Source organism: Astyanax mexicanus, chromosome 17 (genome assembly GCF_023375975.1).
Source record: "Astyanax mexicanus isolate ESR-SI-001 chromosome 17, AstMex3_surface, whole genome shotgun sequence".
Classification (NCBI taxonomy): domain Eukaryota; kingdom Metazoa; phylum Chordata; class Actinopteri; order Characiformes; family Acestrorhamphidae; genus Astyanax; species Astyanax mexicanus.
The window spans coordinates 5,308,677-5,323,307 of record NC_064424.1 but is presented as its reverse complement, the minus strand read 5'-3'; the positions used below and the strand labels follow the sequence as shown (position 1 = coordinate 5,323,307).

Sequence of the window (14,631 nt, the reverse complement as noted above, 5' to 3'; positions counted from 1 at the left end):
GGTTGATTTGGGATGAGCTGGAGGTTCACAGTCTGAAGGAAAAGCAACAAATGTGATACTGGTTTGTTTAACAAAATTTTTCTTTTTGTTTAAAAAATAATTCTGAATGTGTTCCTGTATAGCTTTGATATAGTCTTCAATATTAAATTTACAATGTAAAAAAATCATAAAAAGAAAGAAAAAACACGTTGAATGAGAAGAGGTGTGTCCAAACTTTGGCGGACGCTGTATTTTTCTGCATATTGTATCTGATTCAGTATCAACACAAATAAACAGTGGAATCCTGCGTTCAATTCAATGAGCCGACCTGTTCAAAAGAATCGACTCAGTCGAACTGATTCTATCTTTAGTAATAAGCCCTGCACGCTCGGATCAGTGATTACGTGCTGATGGCAGGATCTGTTTGTTGTGATTGGTCCATCCTGAGAATAACCGTTTGCCCCGCCCACTTAATTTATATTTCTTAAAGACACCACAGGGATTCAGGGATTCATATAACAAATTCTAAAATGTTTAAAATGTTCATAGTAGTTATCAATTATTTCGAAATGTATGCCTACGGCTGATCTTTAAATAGCATAAACCTACATACAGCTCTGGAAAAAAATAAGAGACCGCTTAAAAATGACGAGTTTTTTTAATTTTATCAAATTGAAAACCTCTGGAATATAATCAAGAGGAAGATGGATGATCACAAGCCATCAACCCAAGCTGAACTGTTGGAATTTTTGCACCAGGAGTGACATAAAGTTATCCAAAAGCAGTGTGTAAGACTGGTGGAGGAGAACATGCCAAGATGAATGAAAACTTGATTAAAAACCAGGGAAATTCCACCAAACATTGATTTCTGAACTCTTAAAACTTGATGAATATGAATTTGTTTTCTTTGCATTATTTGAGGTCTGAAAGCTCTGCATCTTTTTTGTTATTTCAGCCATTTCTCATTTTCTACAAATAAATGCTCTGAATAACAATATTTGTGTTTGGAATTTGGGAGAAATGTTGTCCATAGTTTATGGAATAAAAAAACAATGTTAATTTTACTCAAACATAGACCTATAAATAGCAAAATCAGAGAAACTGATTCAGAAACTGAAGTGGTCTCTTAATTTTTTTTCAGAGCTGTATACGTACAACCTAAAGAAGATTACACAGATAACAGAGTGACACCTGCCACTGACTTAAAATGTGATTCTGTTTGATCTAGTGCTGCCTGTTCTTTAATACAAGCCTCTTCTGCATGCACTGTTCAGATCCAGAGCACCTATTTAGTGTTAACTATTACTACACATCAGGGACACATGCTGTTCAGACACGGCAGCATGTCCTGAGGTTAGAGTCTGCCGATTGTACATATGCAGGAGTGAGGCAGGGTTGGCAGCTGTTCTGCCAGATGGATAGGCCACAGAAACTCACAGTGCTGTTCATTAAGAGATCTAGGCCAGCTGCGGCCGTCTACAGCACAATCACAATACCTTGAAATCCCTGAGCCAGCTAAAGGACTCCGCCAGCGTGGCTAAGGCTGCATTAGCAGCTCCCGCTGCATCACAATCAACTCGCCAATCCCGCCGTTATCGCACTGGATCTAATCCTCTCTGATCTAAATATGGAATGTCCACAAACGTAAATACTATAGGGAATTAATATTAAAGTGTGTAGCAAGTGAGCTCTTGGTATTTCAATATACAGAGCCAGTGGGATCATCAGTTATAAAATCAAAAACACAAGAAACTACTTATTAGTCCTTTAAAACACATTAAAGCACACTATAGCCTTTACTTACAGTTACAGCAATACATACTTCCAGAAACAAGAAATTTGTCTTCCTTACAAAAGGTTTCCTTCCAATCGAATAGGTTCATTTTAAAACCAGGAACAAACATAAGCACTATCTGGACGGAATTAGTTTCTCAGGTGGACGTTTGTTTATAATTAAAATAAATAAATAAATAAACTCCTGCATCCGAAATGCAATTGAAAAAACAGGAGGACCAGTGAGTTTTTTTTTTTCTTTAGACTTTCTCAGTCACATGACATCACGGTGTTCAGTAGCTCCTCCATTTCCACACGCTGCTGTGTTTTTAATGTGGATCTCCGTGGAAACTAGATCAATGTCCCAAGTGTAATTACGGTGTGTTGCAGTGGACAAATAGCTATTTTATTAAGCGCGAGCTGATAAAACTCAAAGATGTGTGTTCAGACACGACTAAAATGATCAAAGGACCACAGAGTTCAGCGAAAAATAGTAGATAATTTAGCTTGTAATTTTCTCGGACGTCTCAGAAAAACACGAACATGGTCGTTCTAGACAGGAATAAAATCCCCCCCCCCCCCCCCCCCCCCCCCCCCATAAAAGAGAAAATTACCCCAGATTCCCCTGAGAAACTAAATCCTGTCCAGATAGGGCTATAGAAACCCAAGCGTGATGCATCAAATGCATTAAATGTCATCACCAGAACTGGACATAATTTTAGAAAAGGGGATAAATAATGGAAATACATTATATACTATTGGATATTCAAAAGGACAAAGAAGGGGAAAAGGGAAAAATAATTATAATTCATATAAAAATATTTTTAAAAAACAAACAAAATCGTAAAAAACTGTAGTACAACATACAAACAGCTGTCAAAATGTCTCTGGTGGCATATCTTGGGACACCCCCAGGTCCTTCAAGTCAAGAAGTGGTAACAGTCTTTTGCATAGCAAGGCCAAGTTTCACAGTTTAAAGGGGGTGACAAACACACTGTACATACTTATTATGGCATCAGATAGTAAAGTCTCTTGAGGCTTTTATCTTTCCTTTCACCTTGAAACAGCTGTATGTGTAGGTTTTCATCTGCATTTGGTCAGAATAAATCAGTGTGCTAAAGAAGTGATTGTTCGTGCTGATGCAGAGCTGTGCAATTAAATAGAAGAAGAGCACATTAATTAATATCATGGTTAGTGTCCTGTGTCCAGGTCTCTCATGTACTCCTGCAGGGCCTGGAGACGAGCATCGATTTCTGAGAGGTCGGCTCCCGTGTCCATGGAACTTTCTGATAAGAGAAAAAAGGTTTATAAATCATCGTTAACTGGAATTACACCACAGTTAGTTCTGACCCTGCAATGTGATCTGCAGAAATTAGTTTTATGAGTGCCGTTATCAGCCGGTACTGTACTGCACTGTAACCGAAGCTCTGCATGTATTACTCCACCACATACACCTGGCAACAATTCAGCGCTTACAAACCAAACTGCGCAGCTACTAACAGAGCAGCAGTAGAACTATTTTAACTGGCGGAGTGTTTATAACCAAACAGATCCTATTTTCTCTTCTTCTTAAACTCAAAATCTTTTAATAAACAGCAATAATGGAACTGTGGTATAATCGCAATAATACACTCGAGGCTCGTGCCTCTGGCCGCAGAATACCAGTGCAAATATTACACATTACATAACTATACCACAGTTAGTTCTGACCTTGCAATGAGATTGGCTAAGAGGTGTTCTATGAGAGCCATTATCAGCCGGTAATGCACTGTAACCGAAACTCATGGAGTGTTTATAACCAAACAGATCCTATTTTCTCTTCTTCTTTAACTCAAAATCTTTCAATAAACAGTGATAATGGAACTGTGGTATAATCGCAATAATACCCTTGAGGTTTGTGTTATAAGGTGTAATACTGGCACTGCTGTGCTGCGGTCATAGGCACGAGACCGCAGGCACTCCCTCACGTGTATTATTGCTTAATTAACGATGTTAAGTTCTTAAAGAACTGTGTTACACACTCACCATCAGAATATCGAACCACTATTTCTGGATTACCCACCTCTCATTCTTTGTGTTGGAGTGCTACACATTGGCTTTTTGTTCAAGTGTTTTCCTTTAGTCTGTGGAGAAAGAAGGAGGAATATTAAATAGTGATTAAACCAAGGCTGCGTGTTGTTGCATACAACACACTAACAGTTTGCATTGCATCTGCACTGTGACACAGCAGCGGAGCCAATCCGTTTTAAGGATAGAACGGACACACATCTGGTGGAAACCCGGGGTAAGGCAGGGGACCCGGCCCCAAGGGGGTCCTAACACCATCCCTGGGGAGTCCCAAGGGTGATGCTACACTGTGTACGTGATTGGAACTCTTAAAGCTCTTGACAAACTGGACTTTTATTTTACTAAACTTAACCTGTACATGATTACATGTGATTTACATATGATTTACCAAGAATAAGGCAAAAATAACACTGCACTTCTGTGTCTTCAGAGAACAGGACCAGTTTTGGGCCCGTAGGGTGAGGGGGGGGGGGGATGAGCAATTAATTAATTAATTAAATTTTTTTTTTTTACTTTTCACAAAATGGGACCTTGTCATGTTAACCGAACTGCAAAAAAATATATATATATGTACATTTATTTGTATTGAACCATTGGTTTGACATCTTGAAGTCACATTTTGAGGCAAGTTCAACAGATTTATTCATTCTTATACGCTCCCTAAAGTGCCACAGCGAGAAAAGGTGGTCAAATATAAACCATAAAAAAAAAAAAATGCAAATACTGCAGATGCAATGCATAAGTTTCATACCTTAACTAGTTTATGAGTATGAAGTGTATATAGTACAGATAGAGTAGTAATTAGCACAAAATTGGGGCACACCCTGAAACTCATCTGCTGTACTATACAGTGTAGTGTTTTTAGGACTTTAAACAGAAACTTACCATAGTTGGACCATTATAAACCATTTTCCGGCCTCTGGTAACCACAAAAACAAAAAGAGAGAACAGTCAAAACTTGTCCACATGAATACAGAGAGATATCTACCTGTTCGAACAACTGTAGTGATATAGGTGATATTAGTGATAGACCTGATGAATTCCTTATATTGTCTCCTAAAATGTGCCTTATATTGCGAAGAATACGTTAGTAACAATGAAACCTGGTTAATGCAAAATGGTTAACATGTTCTTAGGTTAAACTAATGATTTTCATGGGCAGATTTGTTGGATTTTTCACTGTAAATCCATCAAATAAATTACGTCATCCAATCAATAAAGCCAATTTTCAGGATTTAACTGATGCAAAGTGCGTTTTAATGAACTTTAGAGAGTTTATTCTAACTCACCTGCCATTCAGGGGCTTGGCAAGCTCTTCAAAGTCTACTATAGAGCTTCCAGAAGAGTGCCGACTCCTCCTGCTCTCCACAGACAGACTCCTGCCCCGGCCCAGGCTGCCCGCTCGGATTAGCTGAGGCACGGGTTCTCTGGACCGTGAACGCCCCCTTTCATTCAGAGCTGGCGATGCCAACATGTCCCTCCTGACCTTCCTTTGACTTATAAAAACAAAAGCTCATTTCAGCAAACAGCAATCTGAACTACACAAGAGAAAATATATACACCTGACGTTCCAGAAAATACATATAGAGTTTACTGATCCAAGCAAGTGGGCTTCAGTTACAGGAGCGATGAGGAACAGGGAGGGATAGTTTGAGGAGCATGGTGAATAAAAGCTAACAATTAAAAGAAAGCTTACAGTGCACACCTTTCAACGAAAACCATATTTCTGCTCACAGAAAGGCCCAAGCTTGTGAGGAAAAATAAATAAAAAAAAACACACACCAGAAATTATAGAGTAGAGTCTGTAGAAGAGAAAAGTTAATATGAAAGTAAAGGATGAGAAATTCTTACTTCTTGAGGTCTGTCTCTCTTTGGCGTCGTTGTCTCTCTTGAATGTATGCTGTCGGGTCAAAACGCCCCCGAGACCCTGAAATATGTAATATATAACATTCTGCTCAAAATCTGTTTCTCTCCAATTAAATCTATTTCATATCCTCTTCATTATGTGTCTACAGCTCTTACCACTGCAAACTGGATGAGAAATCAGGTCTTATACACACTGGCTTATTTATATGATGATTTTCTTTGATTTTACCAAATTGAAAACCTCTGGAATATAATCAAGAGGAAGATGGATGATCACAAGCCATCAAACCAAACTGAACTGCTTGAATTTTTGCACCAGGAGTAAAGGCATAAAGTTATCCAAAAACAGTGTGCAAGACTGGTGGAGGAGAACATGATGCCAAGATGCATGAAAACTGTAATTAAAAACCAGGATTATTCCACCAAATATTGATTTCTGAACTCTTAAACTTTATGAACATAAACTTGTTTTAATTGCTTTATTTGAGGTCTGAAAGATCTGCATCTTTTTGTTATTTCAGCCATTTTTCATTTACTGTAAATAAATGCTCTAAATGACAATATTTTTATTAGAAATGTGGGAGAAATGTTGTCCGTAGTTTATAAAATAAAAAAACAATACTAAAACATATTACTATAAATAGCAAAATCAGAGAAACTGATTCAGAAACTGAATCTCTTCATTTTTTCTAGAGCTGTATTTGCTGCTGTGACAGTCCAGTTAAAAAGGCCTTTCTTTCAAACACAGCTTTTAAATGGACATTTAAAGTGATACCTCTATCAGATTATGCTGGATTACACTCAGAGGAGCCTATAGATAAATCAACAAATCAGCAATATCTGCTCAAGAGCCTCCACTGTAACATGAATCCACAGACTGTATTAATGAGTGAGAGTGGGGTGAATTATTAAACAGGTGTAACAGACATACCTGTTGGAGATGGAGAGGGTCTTGATATATAATTGCGTGTTCCTATAGAGTCCGCCCTCCTGCCTCTCTCCTCTGACCTCCTGCCTCGATCCTCCAACCTCTCCCTGGACCCTGAGCGAGCTCTCACCCCTATTCGAGTTAAACTGCGCTCCCTGGAGGACGAGCGGTGAAACTCCCCTTCACCCCTGGACCCACTCCGGCCTGGCACAACTGGGGTGACCCTGCTGCAAACATGAGGTAGGGAATTATTTATAATTATTTATAATTAAAAAAAAAAAGTCCATAGTCCTGTCTCGATGACCATTTATGTTTGTCTCAAAAATTATGACAGCAGACATTTAAACCCTATACCCTCGACGCAGCAAGGCGAGCTCCGTAGTGAGACTCTTCACCCGTATCCGGAGAGCTCGCTCAGACGCCCGGAGTTCCTCCAACTAGAAAACGAACAAAAGTAGAGAAAATATGCTACAATAAACTCAAGTGCTAGGAATCACTTGTACCTGGATGCTGATTTACTGCATAAATTATATAATATTATTCCACTTTACAGGGTTCATACACTTTTGAACCAATACATTTCCATGATTTTCTCAGGACTTCAATGAGTTCAAGGTAAATTTATGACCATGCAATTTTTAAAACATCAGTACAGATAGTATAAAAATGTATATAATGATAAAATGTGTGTCAGATCCTGAGAGCGCTGTTTTTAGGGCTTAATTACTGAACTAGCTCTGTGCTGATTTATTTATTAGCTCAAAATAGATTTTATTTGTCGCTAAACGGACACACAATCTTTTGTAGGCTAAATTTACATGACTTTTCCAAAACTTCCTGGGTATTTTTATTTTTTCCAAAACTTATTCAGGCCTGGAAATGGCTATTTGCAAATTCCATGACTTTTCCAGGTTTTTCATGACTGTACAAACCCTGACTTTGACTAATTATTTATTTACATTTTAATACATGACAATTTATTTAGGGATGCACAACAATATTTGCAGACATATTTAATGAACGCTGAAAAAGGACCAAGCAACACTGGCTGCGCTACTACAATAGACCAACACTAGTCCTGCTACTTTATAATTCATTGATTTAAGTTTTTTTTTTTATTAGTTTTAATAGATCTATTGTTTTTTTTCAACCTACCGTATTTCTCACACTATAAGGCACACTTAAAATCCTTTAATTTTCCCAAAAATGCCAGTGTGTTTAATAATCCGCTCATTTGACTTTAATTATAAAAAAAAAGAAAAAAAAAAAAAAACATTTTGTTTAGTTTTGTTTACTTAGCTTTACACGTCTCGCCACTCAGCGGTGAGACCTGCTGAATTAGAAGGAAAACATGGCGACACCCCTGTTCCTTACTAGTGTCGCAGAGGTCACCTTGTAATCTGGTGTGCCTTGTGTATAAAAATAGATATTTACTGATAGTGCGCCTTACAATACAGTGTGCTTTATAGTGCGAAAAACAAATATTGATTTGGAAAAGGAAGTTTAAAGCTGTAAACTGTCTATTTAAGGACCAGTTCGCTAAATAAATGTAAAATAAATAAAAAAAATCAGTCTCCATAGAAATCTTTCATTTTATCGCTTGCATACAGTTGGATACAACAAAAATGTAAGGTATATAAAATTTTACATTTGTTTCTAAAGTTACACCGGGGTGTCTAATCTCTCTGCAAGTTATACATGTATAAATTGAGATCAGCATACATATCCATGTTTAATATCGGACATCACCATTTTAAAATGTTAATCTTAAAATTATTGTAATAACAATTCCAGTGCAATTTCTGTCCAATATCACAAATCTGACAAATTCTCTTCAATACCATAAAACTAACCTGCTCCATAAGGTGGCGCTGCTCTTGTCCTCTTTTGGTGGCTGAGCGCTGGCTTTTTGCTCTCTCTCTCAACAGCTGCTCCTCCAGGCTGCGCACAGCTTCCCTGAGCCCACGAGCCCCAGGGGTCGGGCCAGCCCCAGCCATCTGCAGCCGCTCCAGAGCCTTGGCCAACGCATCCTTCTCCTCCCTGACCAGAGACAACCTGATGTGGCGTAGCACATATGGTCAATGCAGGATAATTGGTCTTATCAGTCAGACGTCATGCTCGCTCTTAGCTGACCCATTTCAGGTCCTCAATTGTTTGCTAGCGATCATACTGACAAAATACATGTAGAATAATAATCAGCTAAAGCAAAAACATGCCTGGATGAAGAATGAAAACATAACGTACTCTGCACGCAGTCTGCGGGTCTCCTGATCCGTCACTATATGCTCCCCTCTCTTCCCTAAGGCATTCAGCTCAGCCCTCAGAGCCCTGATCTCCCTCTGGAGGGCTGCTGGATCTGGTTTACCAAGATATGGGAGCGGTAGGGGGTAGTGTATCCTAGGATAGTGAAGGAAAAAATGTAAAATGAACATTGTTGTTTTATTCTATAAAATACTGACAACATTTCTCCCAAACTACAAAACAAAATATTGCCATTTAGAGCATTTATTTGCAGAAAATGAGAATTGGCTGAAAAAAGTTCAGAAATCAACATTTGGAAGAATAACCCTGGTTTTTAATCACAGTTTTCATGCATCTTGGCATCGTGTTCTCCTCCCCCAGTCTTACACACTGCTTTTGACTAATCATGTATATATTTCTCTTTTGTGACACTAGTCTTTGTTTTTGAGTCTAAACCCTCCCCTTAGAACAGAGTTATAACAAGCAGAAGGGGGTGAATTCCTCCCCATGAAAACTGGGCCAACCTTAGCGCAAAAGAGAGAAATAGAGAAGGGTGAGAGAGAGAGAGAGAGAGAGAGAGAGAGAGAGAGAGAGAGAGAGAGAGAGAGAGAGAGAGAGAGAACGAGCGCCTAACCCTGCATTCATACTGGAAAGCGGCAGGCGACCATTCATTTCCTATGGCAGGGCAGAGAAGGGTGCAACACTCCTGTTAACATTAGTTCTTTCTGCAGACTGAAATGGGATCAGGCCTATGTGAAAAGGTTCTGACCTGTCAAATTCCACAGTGTAGATCAGAATGAGGTAGCGTTTAGCACTGAGAGCCGGGGACTGCTGCTGGGCCCGAGGCCTGCCCACAACACCTGCCTTCCTGTTCCGCAGAAGCTCCAGGTCCGAGTACGTCAGCAGGTCAAGCGTCACCGACTCACTAGACTAGACAAGATAAAGAACTTTACATGCTCTGTAGATCAGTACACTTACATTAAAGCTAATCAATATGAACAATAATGTGTAATTGATGCTGGATGCCCAAAATTTATAATTGCGATATATTTCTTATTTTCAGTCAAAACAGTATAAATGACACCACATGTGGTGTACCCACATTACCACACACTAAAAGAGCCAGGCTATAGAAACTAGCTATAGTGTTCAGCTCTTTCTACTCGGCTTAAATGCAGTGAACTGACAGCAGCTCCCTGTAACGAACATCAGTCAGATCATTAACAGATGCTGTAACCTAAATACTTTATATCTTTTATACCCCTACACCAACTTTTATTATAGTTTGATACAGCTTTATTCTCCTAAAAATGACAAACAATTTATAGGAGACAGTTGCACATGCAGAGATGGTTATTTTCTGATGATCATGGCCTACTCAAACATGTAATGTAATTTTTTACATTAAAAATGAAATACATTAACTCTGTAAAAATAAAATATACCCGCTCTCCATAAAACAATACAATAAGAAGAAATATTAAGAAAAATAAGATTTTACCATTTTTGATCAAACATTTCATAAAATTAAATAGTGCAAATACATTTTTAAATTTAAAAACAAGTGCGAACAGCAGTCAACCTACCCTACTGACTGCAGACTCCAGCATGCTGCAGAATATGGGGAACTGTTTAAAATTTCCAGTTTTACGGGTGAGGTCTTCAATGTCTAGAAAAAAACAGGAACAGGAAATGTTAAAAACACTAAAAATCAGTCTTACAACATGGCACCTGCATTTTAAATAATTTAATACATTTTAATACGATTCAGAAACAAAACTAAGACAATTTTACAGTAACATTCTTCACAGTAAGATTGTTATTTCTTTTTTTTCTAAACAAACATAAATGAACAGTTTTGCACAAGCAAAACAGGAATAGAATTGTCAAGAGTCCAGTACGTACCCAATTATTTAACCCCATGCCTACTGTACCATCTATGCTATTGAAGTTGGGTCTTCTGAATTTAATCTGTCGTTAAATCAGTAAACAAATTTTACTGTATATCAAATTTTGGAAATGTAAAATGCAATGCACAGAAATTAAATGATGTCTGTAGCATTTTTAAGAACTTTGGGAGATGAATTTAATATATTTTAAGACATTTAAGCTCTTCTTTTAAGCTTAACAAATTAAAGATGATCAGTTTCATGTTTATTAGTATAAAAAAAACACTCACAGGCAGGATCAAACTCCCCTTTCCATTGGTCCGCCGTCAGAACATCAGAAATCTCTACTGTAAGTAATCGGTCTTGCAATTCCACTTTTACAGCAAATTCAACTCCACGGAATTTCATTTCTTCTAGCACCACCGTGCCAACTTCCATGGCTGGTTGGAGTAGTTCCAATAGCCTAAGGGGAAAAAAAAAAAAACGACATTTCACAACATTTAATACTGTCCAGAGTTACTTTTTAACCCCTGATCCTGTATTGATGATGGAACATCCCCAGCAGCACATCCCACAGATTCTCAATAGAGTTCAGGTCTGGACTCTGTGGTGGCCAGTCCTTGTGAGATGATTATGATGATGATGATGATGATGATGATGATCTCATGCTGCCTGAATCCAGCTTTTATCCTTAATGGCATTTTCCCCCTTACATTACTTTTACGTTTATACTTCAAGTAGTTTTTAAACCAGTACTTTTACACTTTACTAAAATTTTAAGCAGGACTGATATGTTTCATTACTTTAAACAAACATATTTCAGCTACTACTGGAAATAATATGTTTTAAGATTCAGTGGCTTTTTAACAGATGAGAAGCTACTCACTGCATCAGTTTAATCGAAGTTAAATAGTAAAATGAAACAGCTTTGCTAGCTTATTTCCATCTGAAACATAATTACACGTACAGTTTTTACCCACTATATCTGTAGCTAATACAGGAAGCCAGAAACAGGAGTTTTGCCCACAAGAAATGACCACTTGAATGTTGATTAATCAACTAATCGGGGAAAAATAATCCACAGATTTTGACACTGAAACATAATCATAATCATACATGCAGTTTTTACCCACTTTATCTTTAGCTAATATTAGGAAGCCAGGAACAGGAGATTAGCACCACGAGAAATGACCTCGAGATTGTTGACTAATCGATTATTTGGTGAAAAATAATCAACAGATTAGTAGACTAGCAAAATAATCAATATTAGCTAATTTATTAGCCCTAGGATTATAAGACAAGTATGAAACCAAGTTTGACTAGTCTTGACACGTCTCCTGAACGTTGTCTTGCTTAAAAACAACGTTAAACTAACGTTATCTTGGGTTAAATCGAATTCTAAACCAGAAGTTGGAGTGAATAACGCAGATTTCCTTTTGATACTGAGGTTAAGCACTGAAGTCAAGCTAGCTAGTTTAAATTGTGTTAGCTAAACGTTTTAGTAGTTAAAACGGTAAATATATCGACACCCAGCCGACGTTATTACTACATATTACTAAATATTTAAGCAGTTAAACGATTATGTATATGATTATTTGGCTCAGTGTTTATCCAGGTTAAATAGTTAGTTATTTAGCTTTTAACTAGAGGTGAATAACCCAGGTCCAGAAAGTAAAAATCCATCCCAGGTTTTGTACCAGCTCAATACAGACAGCAGGCAGTTGGTACAAAACCTGGGATGGATTTTTACTTTCTGGACCTGGGTTACCCACCGAACAGACTGGAGCTAGCTGAGATAGCGTAGCGTTACCTACCCGCTGAGAGAGATGGAGCCGGGGAGTACTTATAAATCCTACATCTAAAACTTCGATTTAAAACAACCAAACCAAATAAAACAAAACATATAAATTAAAATAAACTCCTCATTACTGATCTACCGCCGGATTCAGCCCCCCTCCGCCCGTACAGCGCCAGTTACAGCAGCCCAAACAATTGAAAACAGCGGCTCAACAACCGGGAATTTAAAACACCCGCCCCCGTCCAATCACATTGGTCAAAGGCTCAAGACGCAGCACTGTGATTGGCTAATCTGCTTGTCAATCATATGTAACCCCTTACCCTCGCCCACGCCCACAACAACCGCCCCTAAATATGAAGGGTGCATGTCAAACGGCTTGGTTATGCTTCCTAGCTAGCCTACCTAAGTAGTACACCTAGGTACGTAGTGTACGCACGTTTTAAAGAGCTCCACTACGTACAGTTTAATTTAGTGATATTTAATAATGATAACTGTGGCGGATCTAGGAATTTTCTGAGGTGTTATTTTTGTGCTAAAATGTTTACACAAAAAATAAAATCTGCAATAAAAAATGTAAGAATCAAAAGGAAAAAGTGTGTGTTACTTGGTTACTTTACTATTCTTTGCCGTCATTTGATTTGCGTTTGCATTTTTCCAGCCTTTGTTTTGATTTTCATGTTTTTTTTTTTGCTCATTTTCGGTCGATTTTTGGCACAAAATGAATTTTTATGCCACTAAAATAATAATAATAATAATAATAATAATAATAATAATAATAATAATAATAATAATAATAATAATAATAATAATAAGTATTAGTATAACTATGATAGTTCAAACATTCAATAAAAAAATAGAATCAAACAAAATACAAAAAATCTGTGACCTTTGGTTTGTTTAGCAAACAACAGTAAAACTTAATAATAATAATAATAATAATAATAATAATAATAATAATAATAATAATAATAATTCAACAAAATAAATAATTTAACATTGCTAAAGTGCAGAATACTTAGCACATGCATATAAACTGCAACCAGTCATAAACAGCCTTAAAGCTTCACAGTAAATAATAAACAGACAGAATTGTGTGCTGCTGTCATAATATGGATTTGTAAAATCACAATATTACTATGGTATGATATGTATATAATAATGTATAATGTATATAAGATATTAATATAAATTACTTAAGTATTAGCAATAATAGTTTATTAGAAAATATCAGTCACTACATGCATATCAGTGTTGCTTGTTTCAGTAAATCAGGGCTAAAAGCCTACAGAGACATAATAGATATAATAAGATTTAAAACCTTTTCATGATATAATATAATTGTAAAACTCAGTTTAAAAATCTGCTCCCTTAAAGAAGGGGTTGAATTTAACTTAAGTATACAAATTTATTAAATTGAGAAAACAATGTATGCATTTTAACATTTCTAATATTTCTATCAAAATAGCTGCCTTAGGGGCTTCATATTATTCTTATACATATACACGGTTTTAGAAAATTCACTGTGCCCTATATAGAGAGCAAGAAATAATATGAGACTGACCCATAAATTTACCTTTTGCAGTGCTGAAGCACGACCACTAGGAGGCAGAACGGTTGTTCTCTAATGAGGGCCGTATATGCATTCAGATAATAATAATAATAATAATAATAATAATAATAATAATAATAATAATAATAATAATAATAATAATATAGAAGATTATTATAATATAACATACTTATTTATAAACTACTGCATAGTTTTGCAAAAACAATGTAATAAATATCAGTCATGAAAGCCATGTTTAATTTTATTTAAATAAAAATATTCTCATTTAGAGCATTTATTGAAGAAAATGAGAAATGGCTAAAATAACAAACGATATGCAGAGCTTTCAGAACTCAAATAATGAAAAGAAAACAAGTTCATATTTATAAAGTTTTAAGAGATCAGAAATCAATATTTGGTGGAATAACCCTGGTTTTTAATCACAGTTTTTTTTTTCATGCATCTTGGCATCATGTTCTCCTCCACCAGTCTTACACACTGCTTTTGGATAACTTTATGCTGCTTTACTCCTGGTGCAAAA

General features: G+C 36.8%; 1 protein-coding gene across 3 annotated transcripts; it reads right to left on the bottom strand.

Moving 5' to 3' along the window:
- Positions 1-2,538: 2,538 nt before the first annotated feature.
- ccdc61 (coiled-coil domain containing 61) lies at positions 2,539-12,758 on the bottom strand. 3 transcript variants are annotated; one of them, XM_015606014.3, is made up of 14 exons: positions 12,558-12,758; positions 11,034-11,206; positions 10,441-10,523; positions 9,624-9,784; positions 8,858-9,010; positions 8,467-8,668; positions 6,968-7,050; positions 6,617-6,840; positions 5,671-5,746; positions 5,525-5,566; positions 5,109-5,315; positions 4,705-4,738; positions 3,815-3,875; positions 2,539-3,038 (listed from the first exon to the last, which is right to left on the bottom strand). In XM_015606014.3, the coding sequence occupies exons 2-14, from the start codon at positions 11,179-11,181 to the stop codon at positions 2,944-2,946; spliced, it is 1,569 nt and encodes a 522-aa protein (XP_015461500.3). In that variant the 5' UTR covers positions 11,182-11,206; positions 12,558-12,758; the 3' UTR covers positions 2,539-2,943. The 3 variants fall into 3 exon arrangements, with proteins under 3 accessions (XP_015461500.3, XP_015461501.3, XP_015461502.3); XM_015606015.3 differs by having other exon boundaries at positions 6,617-6,837; XM_015606016.3 differs by lacking the exon at positions 5,525-5,566 and having other exon boundaries at positions 12,558-12,757.
- Between the last annotated feature and the right edge of the window lie 1,873 nt (positions 12,759-14,631).

What these genes read in the sequence shown, in the direction of transcription:
- ccdc61 (XM_015606014.3), bottom strand. Translation starts at nt 11,181, where the DNA reads ATGGAAGTTGGCACGGTGGTGCTAGAAGAAATGAAATTCCGTGGAGTT. An exon ending in ACCCGCAGACTGCGTGCAGA is followed by an intron (nt 8,669 to 8,857) that starts GTACGTTATGTT and finishes ACGCCACATCAG; the next exon opens with GTTGTCTCTGGTCAGGGAGG. An exon ending in GCCAAGCCCCTGAATGGCAG is followed by an intron (nt 4,739 to 5,108) that starts GTGAGTTAGAAT and finishes TGTGGTTACCAG; the next exon opens with AGGCCGGAAAATGGTTTATA.